Below are 19,799 nucleotides of genomic sequence, written 5' to 3' on the forward strand. Positions count from 1 at the left end.
CTCTGATCGTCCCTCCATTCTACTGACTAATATACAGTCACTAGATAATAAGATGGACCTCTGATCGTCCCTCCATTCTACTGGCTAATATACAGTCACTAGATAATAAGATGGACCTCTGATCGTCCCCTCCATTCTACTGGCTAATAAACAGTCACTAGATAATAAGATGGACCTCTGATCGCCCCTCCATTCTACTGGCTAATGTACAGTCACTAGATAATAAGATGGACCTCTGATCATCCCTCCATTCTACTGACTAATATACAGTCAGTAGATAATAAGATGGACCTCTGATCGTCCCTCCATTCTACTGACTAATATACAGTCACTAGATAATAAGATGGACCTCTGATCGTCCCTCCATTCTACTGACTAATATACAGTCACTAGATAATAAGATGGACCTCTGATCATCCCTCCATTCTACTGGCTAATATACAGTCACTAGATAATAAGATGGACCTCTGATCGTCCCTCCATTCTACTGGCTAATATACAGTCACTAGATAATAAGATGGACCTCTGATCATCCCTCCATTCTACTGGCTAATGTACAGTCACTAGATAATAAGATGGACCTCTGATCGCCCCTCCATTCTACTGGCTAATGTACAGTCACTAGATAATAAGATGGACCTCTGATCATCCCTCCATTCTACTGGCTAATATACAGTCACTAGATAATAGGATGGACCTCTGATCATCCCTCCATTCTACTGGCCAATGTACAGTCACTAGATAATAGGATGGACCTCTGATCATCCCTCCATTCTACTGACTAATGTACAGTCACTAGATAATAAGATGGACCTCTGATCGTCCCTCCATTCTACTGACTAATGTACAGTCACTTGATAATAAGATGGACGATCTCTGATCATCCCTCCATTCTACTGGCTAATGTACAGTCACTAGATAATAAGATGGACCACTGATCGTCCCTCCATTCTACTGGCTAATATACAGTCACTAGATAATAAGATGGACCTCTGATCGTCCCTCCATTCTACTGGCTAATATACAGTCACTAGATAATAAGATGGACCTCTGATCGTCCCTCCATTCTACTGGCTAATGTACAGTCACTAGATAATAAGATGGACCTCTGATCATCCCTCCATTCTACTGGCTAATATACAGTCACTAGATAATAAGATGGACCTCTGATCGTCCCTCCATTCTACTGGCTAATATACAGTCACTAGATAATAAGATGGACCTCTGATCGTCCCTCCATTCTACTGGCTAATATACAGTCACTAGATAATAAGATGGAGGACCTCTGATCGTCCCTCCATTCTACTGGCTAATATACAGTCACTAGATAATAAGATGGACCTCTGATCGTCCCTCCATTCTACTGGCTAATATACAGTCACTAGATAATAAGATGGACCTCTGATCGTCCCTCCATTCTACTGGCTAATATACAGTCACTAGATAATAAGATGGACCTCTGATCGTCCCTCCATTCTACTGGCTAATATACAGTCACTAGATAATAAGATGGACCTCTGATCGTCCCTCCATTCCACTGACTAATATACAGTCACTAGATAATAAGATGGACCTCTGATCATCCCTCCATTCTACTGGCTAATATACAGTCACTAGATAATAAGATGGAGGACCTCTGATCGTCCCTCCATTCTACTGGCTAATATACAGTCACTAGATAATAAGATGGACCTCTGATCGTCCCTCCATTCTACTGGCTAATATACAGTCACTAGATAATAAGATGGACCTCTGATCGTCCCTCCATTCTACTGGCTAATATACAGTCACTAGATAATAAGATGGACCTCTGATCGTCCCTCCATTCTACTGGCTAATGTACAGTCACTAGATAATAAGATGGAGGACCTCTGATCGTCCCTCCATTCTACTGGCTAATATACAGTCACTAGATAATAAGATGGACCTCTGATCGTCCCTCCATTCTACTGACTAATATACAGTCAGTAGATAATAAGATGGACCTCTGATCATCCCTCCATTCTACTGGCTAATATACAGTCACTAGGTAATAAGATGAACCTCTGATCGTCCCTCCATTCTACTGGCTAATATACAGTCACTAGATAATAAGATGGACCTCTGATCGTCCCTCCATTCTACTGGCTAATATACAGTCACTAGATAATAAGATGGATGGACCTCTGATCGATCCCTCCATTCTACTGGCTAATATACAGTCACTAGATAATAAGATGGACCTCTGATCGTCCCTCCATTCTACTGGCTAATATACAGTCACTAGATAATAAGATGGACCTCTGATCATCCCTCCATTCTACTGGCTAATATACAGTCACTAGATAATAAGATGGACCTCTGATCATCCCTCCATTCTACTGGCTAATATACAGTCACTAGGTAATAAGATGGACCTCTGATCGTCCCTCCATTCTACTGACTAATATACAGTCACTAGATAATAATATGGATCTCTGATCGTCCCTCCATTCTACTGACTAATGTACAGTCACTAGATAATAAGATGGACCTCTGATCGTCCCTCCATTCTACTGGCTAATATACAGTCACTAGATAATAAGATGGACCTCTGATCGTCCCTCCATTCTACTGACTAATGTACAGTCACTAGATAATAATATGGACCTCTGATCGTCCCTCCATTCTACTGGCTAATATACAGTCACTAGATAATAAGATGGAGGACCTCTGATCGTCCCTCCATTCTACTGGCTAATATACAGTCACTAGATAATAAGATGGACCTCTGATCGTCCCTCCATTCTACTGGCTAATATACAGTCACTAGATAATAAGATGGACCTCTGATCGTCCCTCCATTCTACTGGCTAATATACAGTCACTAGATAATAAGATGGACCTCTGATCATCCCTCCATTCTACTGGCTAATGTACAGTCACTAGATAATAAGATGGACCTCTGATCGTCCCTCCATTCTACTGGCTAATATACAGTCACTAGATAATAAGATGGACCTCTGATCGTCCCTCCATTCTACTGGCTAATATACAGTCACTAGATAATAAGATGGACCTCTGATCGCCCCTCCATTCTACTGGCTAATGTACAGTCACTAGATAATAAGATGGACCTCTGATCGTCCCTCCATTCTACTGGCTAATGTACAGTCACTAGATAATAAGATGGACCTCTGATCGTCCCTCCATTCTACTGGCTAATGTACAGTCACTAGATAATAAGATGGACCTCTGATCGTCCCTCCATTCTACTGGCTAATATACAGTCACTAGATAATAAGATGGACCTCTGATCGTCCCTCCATTCTACTGGCTAATATACAGTCACTAGATAATAAGATGGACCTCTGATCGTCCCTCCATTCTACTGACTAATATACAGTCACTAGATAATAAGATGGACCTCTGATCGTCCCTCCATTCTACTGGCTAATATACAGTCACTAGATAATAAGATGGACCTCTGATCGTCCCTCCATTCTACTGACTAATATACAGTCACTAGATAATAAGATGGACCTCTGATCGTCCCTCCATTCTACTGACTAATATACAGTCACTAGATAATAAGATGGACCTCTGATCGTCCCTCCATTCTACTGGCTAATATACAGTCACTAGATAATAAGATGGACCTCTGATCGTCCCTCCATTCTACTGGCTAATGTACAGTCACTAGATAATAAGATGGAGGACCTCTGATCGTCCCTCCATTCTACTGGCTAATATACAGTCACTAGATAATAAGATGGACCTCTGATCGTCCCTCCATTCTACTGGCTAATGTACAGTCACTAGATAATAAGATGGACCTCTGATCGTCCCTCCATTCTACTGGCTAATATACAGTCACTAGATAATAAGATGGACCTCTGATCGTCCCTCCATTCTACTGACTAATATACAGTCAGTAGATAAGATGGACCTCTGATCGTCCCTCCATTCTACTGACTAATGTACAGTCACTAGATAATAAGATGGACCTCTGATCGTCCCTCCATTCTACTGGCTAATATACAGTCAGTAGATAATAAGATGGACCTCTGATCATCCCTCCATTCTACTGGCTAATATACAGTCAGTAGATAATAAGATGGACCTCTGATCGTCCCTCCATTCTACTGGCTAATAAACAGTCACTTGATAATAAGATGGAGGACCTCTGATCGTCCCTCCATTCTACTGGCTAATATACAGTCAGTAGATAATAAGATGGACCTCTGATCGTCCCTCCATTCTACTGGCTAATGTACAGTCACTAGATAATAAGATGGACCTCTGATCGTCCCTCCATTCTACTGGCTAATGTACAGTCAGTAGATAATAAGATGGATCTCTGATCGTCCCTCCATTCTACTGGCTAATATACAGTCACTAGATAATAAGATGGACCTCTGATCATCCCTCCATTCTACTGGCTAATATACAGTCAGTAGATAATAAGATGGACCTCTGATCGTCCCTCCATTCTACTGGCTAATAAACAGTCACTTGATAATAAGATGGAGGATCTCTGATCGTCCCTCCATTCTACTGGCTAATGTACAGTCAGTAGATAATAAGATGGATCTCTGATCGTCCCTCCATTCTACTGGCTAATAAACAGTCACTTGATAATAAGATGGAGGGCCTCTGATCGGCCCTCCATTCTACTGGTTAATGTACAGTCACTAGAGGACCTCTGATTGTCTTATGGGTAAATGGTTAAAACAGTATGTAAACATTATTAAAGTGACCAGCGTTCCATGACTATGTACACAGGGCAGCAGTCTCTAAGGTGCAGGGTTGAGTAACCAAGTGGTGGTCAGCTAGTGACAGTGACTAAAGTTCAGGGCAGGGTACTGGGCAGAGGCCAGTGGTGACTATTTAAAAGTCGGATGGCCTTGAGATATAGGTTGCAGTTGGTTGGTAGGGAGACGCAACTCCAGGTCGCAGTTGGTTGGTAGGGAGACGCAACTCCAGGTCGCAGTTGGTTGGTAGGGAGACGCAACTCCAGGTCGCAGTTGGTTGGTAGGGAGACGCAACTCCAGGTCGCAGTTGGTTGGTAGGGAGACGCAACTCCAGGTCGCAGTTGGTTGGTAGGGAGACGCAACTCCAGGTCGCAGTTGGTTGGTAGGGAGACGCAACTCCAGGTCGCAGTTGTAAATATGAACTTAACTAGTCTACCTGGTTAAATAAAGGTGAAATGAAAGATAGAAGCTGTTTCTCGGTCCTTTGATGCTCCTTTTGGACGGTAGCGGAGTGACAGTGGAGAGGCAGTGGCTCCGGTGGCTAAGGTCCTATTTTTGGCCATCCTGTCACGAACCGGCTCAAAGCCCGTAACAAAAGGGAGACACCGTGGAGATAAGGAGTAACAAAAGATATATTTATTAACTAAAGCAACTAAGTACAATATACAATGGTGTGTGTAATCAGTAATCAGTAGTGTAAGTGAGTGTTTTGCATGAATGTGATAATGCAGGGTGATGAAAGGTGCCAAAGCAAACAAACAAAAGGCCACCAAGAACCACAACACAATCTACAAAAGGTGTCTGCATGGAGAGAGACTCCTCCATGAATGTGGAAGAGGTCTATTTATCCTGGGAGACACCTGGCCCAGGTGTGTCTGCATGGAGAGAGTCTCCTCCATGAATGGGGAAGAGGTCTATTTATCCTGGGAGACACCTGGCCCAGGTGTTTCCCATGTAGCTGACGACCCTCCCAACTCCGCCCACCGGCATCCTAATAAGGAAATAACAGAGAGAATACGGCAGACAGAGTGGGAGGGTCGTCACAATCCTGTGACACCGGGTGCAGTAGGTGTCCTGGAGGGCACGCAGTGTGACACTGGTGATGCATTGCGTAGACCCCCCCCACCCTCTGGAAAGCCCTGTGGTTGCGGACAGTGCAGTTGCCATACCAGGCGATGATACATCCAGATAGAAGGCTATCAATGGTGCATCTGTAAAAGTTTGTGAGGGTCTTAAGGGCCAAGGCACATTTCTTCAGCCTCCTGAGGATGAATTTTAAGCTTTTAACCTTCTCCACTGCGGCCCCATCAATATAGACTGGCTCCCTCTGTTGACTCCTGAAGACCACGATCAGCTATTTCACTTTGTTGAAGTTGAGAGACAGGTTATTTTCCTGCCACCACTCTGCCAGGGCCCTTCATCTCCTCCCTGTAGGTTGACTCGTAATTGTAGCTCCACTTTAAGCCGTACACTCCACAGAGCTGGGCTTTACGGAAGAGTGGACAGAAAAAAGCCCTTGCTTAAAGAAAAAAATAAGCAAACATTTTTGGTGTTTGTCAAAAGGCATGTGGGAGACTCCCCAAACATATGGAAGTCAGATGAGACTAAAATGTAGCTTTTTGTCCATCAATAAAAATGCTATGTCTGGCACAAACCCAACACCTCTCATCATCCTGAGAACACCATCCCCACAGTGAAGCATGGTGGTGGCAGCATCATGCTGTGGGGATGTTTTACATCGGAAGGGACTGGGAAACTGGTAAGATTTGGGGGAATGACGAATGGCGCTAAATACAGGGAAATTCTTGAGGGAAACCTGTTTGTCTTCCAGAGATTTAAGCTGGAACGGAGGTTCACCTTCCAGCAGGACAATCACCCTAATCATACTGCTGAAGCAACATGCAAGTTTTTTAAGGGGAAACATTTAAATGTCTTGGAATGGCCTAGTCAAAGTCCATACCTCAATCCAATTGAGAATCTGTGGTATGACTTAAAGATTGCTGTATACCGGCAGAACCAATCCAACTTGAAGGAGCTGGAGCAGTTTTGCCTTGAAGAATAGGCAGAATTCCCAGTGGCTAGATGTGCCAAGCTTATAGAGACATACCCCAAGAGACTTGCAGCTGTAATTGCTGCATAAGGTGGCTCTACAAAGTATTGACTTTGGGGAAGTGAATAGTTATGCACGCTCAAGTTTCAGTTTTTTTGTCTTATTTCTTGTTTGTTTCACTAGGTTTTCTAAATCAAATGATTCAAACCCCCCCCAAAAAATCTATTTTAATTCCAGGTTGTAAGGCAACAAAATAGGAAAAATGCCAGGGGGGGGGGTGAACTTTCGCAAGCCACTGTATGCCGACTCCACACCCACACCCCCACACACACACACACACACACACACTGCTACTCTGTTTATTATATATCCTGTCATCTTCCCCCTATACATTTCTACCTCCATCACTCCAGTATCCCTGTCTCCTTCCCCCTATACATATCTACCTCCATCACTCTAGTATCCCTGTCTCATTCCCCCTATACATATCTACCTCCATCACTCCAGTATCCCTGTCCCCTTCCCCCTATACATATCTACCTCCATCACTCCAGTATCCCTGTCCCCTTCCCCCTATACATATCTACCTCCATCACTCCAGTATCCCTGTCCCCTTCCCCCTATACATATCTACCTCCATCACTCCAGTATCCCTTCCCCCTATACATATCTACCTCCGTCACTCCAGTATCCCCTTCCCCTATACATATCTACCTCCATCACTCCAGTATCCCTGTCTCATTCCCCCTATACATATCTACCTCCATCACTCCAGTATCCCTGTCTCCTTCCCCTATACATATCTACCTCCATCACTCCAGTATCCCTGTCTCTTCCCCTATACATATCTACCTCCATCACTCCAGTATCCCTGTCTCCTTCCCCCTATACATATCTACCTCCATCACTCCAGTATCCCTGTCTCCTTCCCCTATACATATCTACCTCCAACACTCCAGTATCCCGTCTCCTTCCCCCTATACATATCTACCTCCATCACTCCAGTATCCCTGTCTCCTTCCCCCTATACATATCTACCTCCATCACTCCAGTATCCCTGTCTCCTTCCCTATACATATCTACCTCCATCACTCCAGTATCCCCTTCCCCCCTATACATATCTACCTCCATCACTCCAGTATCCCTGTCCCCCCCCTATACATATCTACCTCCATCACTCCAGTATCCCCTTCCCCTATACATATCTACCTCCATCACTCCAGTATCCCTGTCTTCCCCTATACATATCTACCTCCATCACTCCAGTATCCCTGTCCTTCCCCTATACATATCTACCTCCATCACTCCAGTATCCCCTTCCCCCTATACATATCTACCTCCATCACTCTAGTATCCCTGTCTCATTCCCCCTATACATATCTACCTCCATCACTCCAGTATCCCTGTCCCCTTCCCCCTATACATATCTACCTCCATCACTCCAGTATCCCTTCCCTTCCCCCTATACATATCTACCTCCATCACTCCAGTATCCCTGTCACCTTCCCCCTATACATATCTACCTCCATCACTCCAGTATCCCTGTCCCCTTCCCCCTATACATATCTACCTCCATCACTCCAGTATCCCCTTCCCCCTATACATATCTACCTCCATCACTCCAGTATCCCTTCCCCCTATACATATCTACCTCCATCACTCCAGTATCCCCTTCCCCCTATACATATCTACCTCCATCACTCCAGTATCCCTTCCCCCTATACATATCTACCTCCATCACTCCAGTATCCCTGTCTCCTTCCCCCTATACATATCTACCTCCATCACTACAGTATCCCTGTCTCCTTCCCCTATACATATCTACCTCCATCACTCCAGTATCCTTTACCCCCTATACATATCTACCTCCATCACTCCAGTATCCCTGTCTCATTCCCCTATACATATCTACCTCCATCACTCCAGTATCCCTGTCTCCTTCCCCCTATACATATCTACCTCCATCACTCCAGTATCCCTGTCTCCTTCCCCCTATACATATCTACCTCCATCACTCCAGTATCCCCTTTCCCCCTATACATATCTACCTCCATCACTCCAGTATCCCTGTCTCATTCCCCCTATACATATCTACCTCCATCACTCCAGTATCCCTGTCTCCTTCCCCCTATACATATCTACCTCCAACACTCCAGTATCCCTGTCTCCTTCCCCCTATACATATCTACCTCCATCACTCCAGTATCCCTGTCTCCTTCCCCTATACATATCTACCTCCATCACTCCAGTATCCCTGTCTCCTTCCCCCTATACATATCTACCTCCATCACTCCAGTATCCCTGTCTCCTTCCCCTATACATATCTACCTCCATCACTCCAGTATCCTTTACCCTATACATATCTACCTCCATCACTCCAGTATCCTTTACCCTATACATATCTACCTCCATCACTCCAGTATCCCTGTCTCCTTCCCCCTATACATATCTACCTCCATCACTCCAGTATCCCCTTCCCCCTATACATATCTACCTCCATCACTCCAGTATCCCTGTCTCCTTCCCCCTATACATATCTACCTCCATCACTCCAGTATCCCTGTCTCCTTCCCCCTATACATATCTACCTCCATCACTCCAGTATCCCTGTCTCCTTCCCCCTATACATATCTACCTCCATCACTCCAGTATCCCTGTCTCCTTCCCCCTATACATATCTACCTCCATCACTCCAGTATCCCCTGTCTCCTTCCCCCTATACATATCTACCTCCATCACTCCAGTATCCCTGTCTCCTTCCCCCTATACATATCTATCTCCATCACTCCAGTATCCCTGTCCCCTTCCCCCTATACATATCTACCTCCATCACTCCAGTATCCCTGTACATTGTTAATATGGAACTGACTATTAAAATACATCCTGTACATAGTTTCTTAATTAATTGTGTATTTCACATCTCTTATTATTTCTTATATGTTTCTGTTCTTCCTTGGTATTGTTAGTATTACATTGGTATTGATTACTGCATTGTTGGAGTGAAAGGCATTTCACTGTACGTGTGACAATGTTGCAATACACAGACACACCCACCAATACACAGACACACCCACCAATACACAGACACACCCACCAATACACAGACACACCCACCAGAGAGCAGCATAGGGTCTTTGTCCACAGTCTTCCCAACGTGGTCTGATTCCCCAGTCAGAGAACTCTCATCAATCTTCAGGTCATTTCCCTGGATCAGGATACCATCCGCTGGCAACAGGTCCCCTATAGAAAGCATTCAATACATACAGTACATCATGTTATACATATAGGTACAGGTCCCCTATAGAAAGCATTCAATACATACAGTACATAATGTTATACATATAGGTACAGGTCCCCTATAGAAAGCATACAATACATACAGTACATAATGTTATACATATAGGTACAGGTCCCCTATAGAAAGCATTCAATACATACAGTACATAATGTTATACATATAGGTATAGGTCCCCTATAGAAAGCATTCAATACATACAGTACATAATGTTATACATATAGGTACAGGTCCCCTATAGAAAGCATTCAATACATACAGTACATAATGTTATACATATAGGTACAGGTCCCCTATAGAAAGCATTCAATACATACAGTACATAATGTTATACATATAGGTACAGGTCCCCTATAGAAAGCATTCAATACATACAGTACATAATGTTATACATATAGGTACAGGTCCCCTATAGAAAGCATTCAATACATACAGTACATAATGTTATACATATAGGTACAGGTCCCCTATAGAAAGCATTCAATACATACAGTACATAATGTTATACATATAGGTACAGGTCCCCTATAGAAAGCATTCAATACATACAGTACATAATGTTATACATATAGGTACAGGTCCCCTATAGAAAGCATTCAATACATACAGTACATAATGTTATACATATAGGTACAGGTCCCCTATAGAAAGCATTCATTACATACAGTACATAATGTTATACATATAGGTACAGGTCCCCTATAGAAAGCATTCAATACATACAGTACATAATTTTATACATATAGGTACAGGTCCCCTATAGAAAGCATTCAATACATACAGTACATAATTTTATACATATAGGTACAGGTCCCCTATAGAAAGCATTCAATACATACAGTACATAATGTTATACATATAGGTACAGGTCCCCTATAGAAAGCATTCAATAAATACAGTACATAATGTTATACATATAGGTACAGGTCCCCTATAGAAAGCATTCAATACATACAGTACATAATGTTATACATATAGGTACAGGTCCCCTATAGAAAGCATTCAATACATACAGTACATAATGTTATACATATACAGGTCCCCTATAGAAAGCATTCAATACATACAGTACATAATGTTATACATATAGGTACAGGTCCCCTATAGAAAGCATTCAATACATACAGTACATAATGTTATACATATACAGGTCCCCTATAGAAAGCATTCAATACATACAGTACATAATGTTATACATATAGGTACAGGTCCCCTATAGAAAGCATTCAATACATACAGTACATAATGTTATACATATACAGGTCCCCTATAGAAAGCATTCAATACATACAGTACATAATGTTATACATATACAGGTCCCCTATAGAAAGCATTCAATACATACAGTACATAATGTTATACATATACAGGTCCCCTATAGAAAGCATTCAATACATACAGTACATAATGTTATACATATAGGTACAGGTCCCCTATAGAAAGCATTCAATACATACAGTACACAATGTTATACATATAGGTACAGATTGGATTAGGTTGGAGTCATTAAAACTCGTTTTTCAACCACTTCACAAATGTCTTGTTAACGAACTATAGTTTCGGCAAGTCGGTTAGGACATCTACTTTGTGCATGACACAAGTAATTTTTCCAACAATTGTTTACAGACAGATTATTTCATTTATAATTCACTGTATTCACAATTCCAGTGGGTCAGAAGTTTACATACACTAAGTTGACTGTGCCTTTAAACAGCTTGGAAAACTCCAGAAAATGGTACAAAAGGATCTATATCCATAGTACAATGAGTCCTATATCAACATAACCTGAAAGGCCACTCAGCAAGGAAGAAGCCACTGCTTCAAACCCGCCATAAAAAGCCAGACTGAGGTTTGCAACTGCACATGGGGACAAAGATGGTACTTTTTGGAGAAATGTCCTAATGTTCTGATGAAACAAAAATAGATCTGTTTGGCCATAATGACCATCGTTCTGTTTGGATGTCTTGCAAGCCGAAGAACACCATCCCAACCGTGAAGCAAGGGGGTGGCAGCATCATGTTGTGGGGGTGCTTTGCTGCAGGAGTGACTGGTGCACTTCACAAAATAGATGGCGACATGAGGGAGGAAAATGATGTGGATATATTGAAGCAACATCTCAAGACATCAGTCAGGAAGTTATAGCTTGGTTGCAAATGGGTCCTTCAAATGGACAATGACCCAAAGCATACTTCCAAAGTTGTGGAAAATGGCCTCATCCTATTGAACATTTGAGGGCAGAACTGAAAAAGTGTGTGTGAGCAAGGAGGCTTACCAACTTGACTCATTTACACCAGCTCTGTCAGGAGGAATGGGCCAAAATTCACCCAATTTATTGTGGGAAGCTTGTGGAAGGCTACCTGAAATGTTTGACCCAAGTTGAACAATTTAAAGGCAATGCTACCAAATACCAATTGAGTGTATGTAAACTTCTGACCCACTGGGAATGTGATGAAAGAAATAAAAGCTGAAATAAATCTCTCTCTCTACTATTATTCTGACATTTCACAGTCTTATAATAAAGTGATCATCCTAACTGACCTAAGACGGAATTGTTAATAGGATTAATTGTCAGGAATTGTGAAAAACTGAGTTTAAATATATTTTTACCTAGTGTATTATCTCAACTGCAAAAAAAGAAACGTCCCTTTTCCAGGACCCTGTCTTTCTAAGATAATTTGTATAATTCCAAATAACAGATCTTCATGGTAAAGGGTTTAAACACTGTTTCCCATGCTTGTTCAATGAACCATAAACAGTTAATGAACATGAACCTGTGGAACGGTCGTTAAGACACTAACAGCTTACAGACGGTTGGCAATTTAGGTCACAGTTATGAAAACCTAGGACACTAAAGAGACCTTTCTACTGACTCTGAAAAACACAACAACAACAAAAAGATGCCCAGGGTCCCTGCTCATCTGTGTGAACGTGCCTTAGTCATGCTGCAAGGAGGCATGAGGACTGCAGATGTGGCCAGGGCAATAAATAGCTATGTCTGCACTGTGAGACGCCTAAGACAGCGCTACAGGGAGACAGGACGGACAGCTGATTGTCTTCTCAGTGTCAGACCACGTGTAACAACACCTGCACAGGATTGATACATCAGAACATCACACCTGCGGGACAGGTACAGGAAGGCAACAACTACTGCCTGAGTTATATCAGGAATGCACAATCGCTCCATCAGTGGTCAGACTGTCTGCAATAGGCTGCTAGAGGCTGGACTGAGGGCTTGTTGTCCTGTTGTAAGGCAGGTCCACACCAGACATCACCGGCAACAGCGTTGCCTATGGGCACAAACCCACCGTCGCTGGACCAGACAGGACTGGCAAAAAGTGCTCTTCACTGAAGTGTCACGGTTTTGTCTCACCAGGGGTGATGGTCGGAATCGCATTTATCATCGAAGGAATGAGCGTTACACTGAGGCCTGTACTCTGGAGCAGGATCGATTTGGAGGTGGAGGGTCTGTCATGGTCTGGGGTGGTATGTCACAGCATCATCGGATTGAGCTTGTTGTCATTGCAGGCAATCTCAACAACGCTGTGCGTTACAGGGAAGACATCCTCCTCCCTCATGTGGTACCCTTCCTGCAGGCTCATCCTGACATGACCCTCCAACATGACAATGCCACCAGCCATGGAATGTCAGTGTTCTGCCATGGCCAGTAAAGAGCCCGGATCTCAATCCCATTGAGCACGTCTGGGACCTTTTGGAACGGAGGGTGAAGGCTAGGGCCATTCCCCCCCCAGAAATGTCCGGGAACTTCTAGGTGCCTTGGTGGAAGAGTGGGGTAACATCTCATAGCAAGAACTGGCAAATCTGGTGCAGGAGATGCACTGCAATACTTAATGCAGCTGGTGGCCACACCAGATACTGACTGTTACTTTTGAATTTGACCCCCGCTTTGTTCAGGGACACATTATTCCATGTCTGTTAATCACATGTCTGTAGAACTTGTTCAGTTTATGTCTCAGTTGTTGAATCTTGTTATGTTCATACATATATTTACATATTAAGTTTGCTGAAAATAAACGCAGTTGACTGTGAGAGGACGTTTCTTTTTTTGCTGAGTTTACCTTCAGATCATTGTCCGGGTTACCTACAGTGTTATCTACCTTCAGATCATTGTCCTGGTTACCTACAGTGTTATCTACCTTCAGATCATTGTCCTGGTTACCTACAGTATTATCTACCTTCAGATCATTGTCCTGGTTACCTACAGTGTTATCTACCTTCAGATCATTGTCCTGGTTACCTACAGTATTATCTACCTTCAGATCATTGTCCTGGTTACCTACAGTATTATCTACCTTCAGATCATTGTCCTGGTTATACTGGTTTATAAGGCCATACTGGGGAAAATGCCATTTTATCTCAGTCCTTTTTTAGTCAGGTCGGTAAATAAATAGCAATTACGGTCCCAATCTGATTTGCTTCTAACAGAACCAAAAATTAGAACAATTACGGTCCCATTCTGATTTGCTTCTAACAGTACCAAAAATTAGAACAATTACGGTCCCATTCTGATTTGCTTCTAACAGTACCAAAAATTAGAACAATTACGGTCCCATTCTGATTTGTTTCTAACAGTACCAAAACTTAGGACAGGACATGGTAGAAATAGTTTTAGTTACTTAGTTCTGTGGTCCTGGAATTCTCTCCTGAACATTTAAAAATGTGATAATCTAGTTTCCTTGGTGGAGTTTAAACACTTGATTGATGTAAATATCACAGAAGAGTATAATTGTCTTTAGGCCAGCTGTTTTTCATTCAAGACTTTGTGTTTTTAACGTCAAATGTTTTCGTTGTACTGTGTGTGTGTTAATAGTGTTGTTCAATGTTGTGTTAGTGTATGTAAGTAGTTTTGTCTGAAACGTTGTTCCCCCTGCTGCTATTGGACCAGGTCTCTCTTAGAAAAGAGATGCTGAAACGTTGTTCCCCCTGCTGCTATTGGACCAGGTCTCTCTTAGAAAAGAGATGCTGAAACGTTGTTCCCCCTGCTGCTATTGGACCAGGTCTCTCTGAGAAAAGAGATGCTGAAACGTTGTTCCCCCTGCTGCTATTGGACCAGGTCTCTCTTAGAAAAGAGATGCTGAAACGTTGTTCCCCCTGCTGCTATTGGACCAGGTCTCTCTTAGAAAAGAGATGCTGAAACGTTGTTCCCCCTGCTGCTATTGGACCAGGTCTCTCTGAAACGTTGTTCCCCCTGCTGCTATTGGAAGGTCTCTCTTGGAAAAGAGATGCTGAAACGTTGTTCCCCCTGCTGCTATTGGACCAGGTCTCCCGTTGTTCTGCTGCTATTGGACCAGGTCTCTCTGAGAAAAGAGATGTTGAAACGTTGTTCTCCCTGCTGCTATTGGACCAGGTCTCTCTGAGAAAAGAGATGTTGAAACGTTGTTCCCCCTGCTGCTATTGGACCAGGTCTCTCTGAGAAAAGAGATGCTGAAACGTTGTTCCCCCTGCTGCTATTGGACCAGGTCTCTCTGAGAAAAGAGATGAAACGTTGTTCCCCCTGCTGCTATTGGACCAGGGACCAGGTCTCTCTTGAAAAGAGATGCTGAAACGCTATTGGACCAGGTGTTGTGTTGAGTACGTTGTTCCCCTTGGATCAGGTGTTGTGTTAGCGTACGTTGTTCCCCCTGCTGCTATTGGTTCAGGTCTCTCTTGGAAAAGAGATGTTATCTCAATGACGAAAACCTGTATGAATAAAGGTCAAATAAAACAAAAATGGTCCTGGTTACCTACCGTATTTGACCTGAGCCATGTCCCCCACCACCATGTCAGCTACAGGGATCTGGATCACGTTTCCTTTCCGTACGACGGCGAAGCGCTGCTCCTGTTCTATCCTGCTCTGTAGCCCACGGAACTGTTTCTCTTTAGACCAATCATTGAAGGCCGTCACCAGGACCACACAGACGACGGACAGCAAGATGGCGGCGCCTTCAATCCACCCGGCTTCAGCCTCGCCCTCATCCTCTGCCCCTCCCGACACGTTACCACACGCTGGGGAGAAACACACTGTTATCCATCTACATTGCCTTCGGAAATTATTCAGACCCCTTGAATTTTTCCACATTTTGTTACGTTACAGCCTAATTCGAAAATGACAAAGCAAAAACTGTTTTTTAGAAATGTTTGCAAATGTATTAAAGATATAAAAACAGAAATACCTTATTTACATAATTAGGTGTTCAGACCCTTTGCTATGAGACTCGAAAGCTCAGGTGCATCCTGTTTCCATTGATCATCCTTGAGATGTTTCTATAACTTGATTGGAGTCCACCTGTGGTAAATTCAATTGATTGGACATGATTTGGAAAGGCACACACCTGTCTATATAAGGTCCCACAGTAGAGTGGCCAGACGAAAGCCACTCCTCATTAAAAGGCACATGACAGTCTGCTTGGAGTTTGCCAAAAGACACCAAAGACTCTCAGACCCTGAGAAACAAGATTCTCTGCTCTGATAAAACAAAATTGAACTCTTTAGCCTGAATGCCAAGCGTCACGTCTGGAGGAAACCTGGCACCATCCCTAAGGTGAAGCATGGTGGTGGCAGCATCATGCTGTGGGGATGTTTTTCAGCAGCAGTGACTGGGAGACTAGTCAGGATTGAGGAAAAGATGAACGGAGCAAAGTACAGAGAGATCATTGATGAAGGACCTCAGACTGGGGCGAAGGTTCACCTTCCAACAGGACAGCAACCCTAAGCACACAGCCAAGTCAACGCAGGATGGGCTTCGGGAAAAGTCTGAATGTCCTTGAGTGGCCCAGCCAGATCCCGGACTTGAACCCAATCAAACATCTCTAGAGAGACCTGAAAATAGCTGTGCAGCAATACTCCCCATCCAACCTGACAGAGCTTGAGAGGATCTGCAGAAAAGAATGGGAGAAAATACAGGTGTGCCAAGCTTGTAGCATCATACCCAAGAAGACTCGAGGCTGTAGCATCATACCCAAGAAGACTCGAGGCTGTAGCATCATACCCAAGAAGACTCGAGGCTGTAGCATCATACCCAAGAAGACTCGAGGCTGTAGCATCATACCGAAGAAGACTCGAGGCTGTAGCGTAATACCCAAGAAGACTCGAGGCTGTAGGGTAATACCCAAGAAGAATCGAGGCTGTAGGGTAATACCCAAGAAGACTCGAGGCTGTAGTATCATACCCAAGAAGACTCGAGGCTGTAGGGTAATACCCAAGAAGACTCGAGGCTGTTGGGTAATACCCAAGAAGACTCGAGGCTGTAGCATCATACCCAAGAAGACTCGAGGCTGTAGCATCATACCCAAGAAGACTTGAGGCTGTAGCGTAATACCCAAGAAGACTCGAGGCTGTAGCATCATACCCAAGAAGACTCGAGGCTGTAGCATAATACCCAAGAAGACTCGAGGCTGTAGTATCATACCCAAGAAGACTCGAGGCTGTAGGGTAATACCCAAGAAGACTTGAGGCTGTAGCGTAATACCCAAGAAGACTCGAGGCTGTAGGGTAATACCCAAGAAGACTCAAGGCTGTAGCGTAATACCCAAGAAGACTCGAGGCTGTAGCATCATACCCAAGAAGACTCGAGGCTGTAGCATCACACCCAAGAAGACTCGAGGCTGTAGCATCACACCCAAGAAGACTCGAGGCTGTAGTGTAATACCCAAGAAGACTCGAGGCTGTAGCATCATACCCAAGAAGACTCGAGGCTGTAGCATCATACCCAAGAAGACTCGAGGCTGTAGCATCATACCCAAGAAGACTCGAGGCTGTAGCATCATACCCAAGAAGACTCGAGGCTGTAGCATCATACCCAAGAAGACTCGAGGCTGTAGCATCATACCCAAGAAGACTCGAGGCTGTAGCATCATACCCAAGAAGACTCGAGGCTGTAGCATCATACCCAAGAAGACTCGAGGCTGTAGCGTAATACCCAAGAAGACTCAAGGATGTAATCGCTGCCAAAAAAACTGATTTTTGCTTTGTTATTATTGGGTACTGTGTGGAGATCATACCCAGAAAAACTCAAGGCTTTAGTATAAGGCTGTAATGATAAAATGTGGAAGGCTGTAGGGTCTGAATCCTTTCTGAAGGCACTGACTAGCCAGGCTGTCAACCCTCCCAAGAAGACTTGAGGCTGTAGCATCATACCCAAGAAGACTTTGGCTGTAGCATCATACCCAAGAAGACTCGAGGCTGTAGCATCATACCTAAAATGTTTCAGCATTTTGGATGTGTTTTAAGAAGACTTCCTACATATCCTTTGACCATTTAGAAAAAGACTTTTATGCTGTCTATCATATTTGAAGAAGACTCGAGGCTGTTGTAGGACATCTTTCCCAATGAAGACTTAAGGTGTAATTGAGATGCAAAAAAAACTGTTTTTTGCTTTGTTAAATTTTCAGTACTGTTTTCCCTTATGAAAAAAAATTTAATCAAAAATTTAGTATAAGGCTGTAATGTAATAAAATGTGGAAGAAGTCAATGGGTCTGAATCCTTTCTGAAGGCACTGTATCTAGCCAGCTGTCTATCAACCCTCCCCTATGGATTTTATTTGCACCATCTAGCTAAAATGTTTCATTTGGCTCTTTACTCCAGCATTTTGGATGTGTTTTATATGAAGCAAGAGCTCAGATCATCTTTTATTTGAGGGTATTTTCCTACATATCCGTTTGACCATTTAGAAATGAAAGCACTTTTATGTGTCTAATCCCCCCATTTGAAGGTGCCATGAAGATGTAGGATCTTGTTGTAGGACATCTTTCCTGCAATGCAGTAAATTAAAAACGTGTATTTGAGATGCAGAAAAAGCTTCTGAAGTTTGTAACTTCCACTTTAAATTTTCAGACTTGATTTTCCCTTATGAACAAAATGTATAAACCCCTCCAAAAATGTCTATTAATTATAATCCAGATACAAATTCACGTATCCTGTTCCTGCAGAATTATTTTCCTGCCGTACCAAACATTCTCAAAGTATTTGGACAAATTCACATATAATGTATTAAAGAAGATTTTTGTATTTTGGTCCCATATTCACAGCACACAATGACTACATCAATGACTACATCAATGACTACATCAATACTACATCAATGACTACATCAATACTACATCAATGACTACATCAATGACTACATCAATGACTACATCAATGACTACATCAATGACTACATCAATGACTACATCAATACTACTCAATGACTACATCAATGACTACATCAATGACTACATCAATGACTACATCAATGACTACATCAATGACTAGCTCAATGACTACATCAATGACTACATCAATGACTAGCTCAATGACTACATCAATGACTACATCAATGACTACATCAATGACTACATCAATACTACATCAATGACTACATCAATGACTACATCAATGACTACATCAATGACTACATCAATGACTACATCAATGACTAGCTCAATGACTAGCTCAATGACTACATCAATGACTACATCAATGACTACATCAATGACTACATCAATGACTACATCAATGACTACATCAATGACTACATCAATGACTACATCAATACTACATCAATGACTACATCAATGACTACATCAATGACTACATCAATGACTACATCAATGACTACATCAATGACTACATCAATGACTACATCAATACTACATCAATGACTACATCAATGACTACATCAATACTACATCAATGACTACATCAATGACTACATCAATACTACATCAATGACTACATCAATGACTACATCAATGACTACAGTAG

At 42.8% G+C, this 19,799-nt stretch overlaps 1 protein-coding gene and 2 long non-coding RNA genes across 5 annotated transcripts in view; all 3 read right to left on the minus strand.

Annotated features, from left to right (window-relative positions):
• LOC118374750 (plasma membrane calcium-transporting ATPase 3-like) overlaps positions 1-19,799 on the minus strand; it is a 189,391-nt gene that overhangs the window by 139,871 nt on the left and 29,721 nt on the right. For 2 of the 3 annotated variants that reach the window (XM_052481242.1, XM_052481241.1), the window contains exons 6-7: positions 15,803-16,060; positions 9,877-10,002 (exon numbers count right to left, since the gene is read on the minus strand). In XM_052481242.1, coding sequence (XP_052337202.1) covers positions 9,877-10,002; positions 15,803-16,060 — 384 coding nt within the window. Of the gene's footprint in view, positions 1-9,876; positions 10,003-15,802; positions 16,061-16,227; positions 16,518-19,799 lie in introns of those variants that run through there. The other variant, XM_052481243.1, reaches the window with a different exon arrangement.
• LOC127912321 (uncharacterized) lies at positions 7,186-8,498 on the minus strand. The gene is made up of 3 exons (XR_008081782.1): positions 8,455-8,498; positions 8,374-8,413; positions 7,186-7,436 (listed from the first exon to the last, which is right to left on the minus strand). It is a non-coding gene; the product is annotated as an uncharacterized LOC127912321 (long non-coding RNA).
• On the minus strand, positions 8,649-9,670 carry LOC127912320 (uncharacterized). Its single transcript, XR_008081781.1, has 3 exons — positions 9,493-9,670; positions 8,858-8,951; positions 8,649-8,768 (listed from the first exon to the last, which is right to left on the minus strand). It is a non-coding gene; the product is annotated as an uncharacterized LOC127912320 (long non-coding RNA).

This window comes from Oncorhynchus keta, chromosome 27 (genome assembly GCF_023373465.1).
Source record: "Oncorhynchus keta strain PuntledgeMale-10-30-2019 chromosome 27, Oket_V2, whole genome shotgun sequence".
NCBI classification, from domain to species: domain Eukaryota; kingdom Metazoa; phylum Chordata; class Actinopteri; order Salmoniformes; family Salmonidae; genus Oncorhynchus; species Oncorhynchus keta.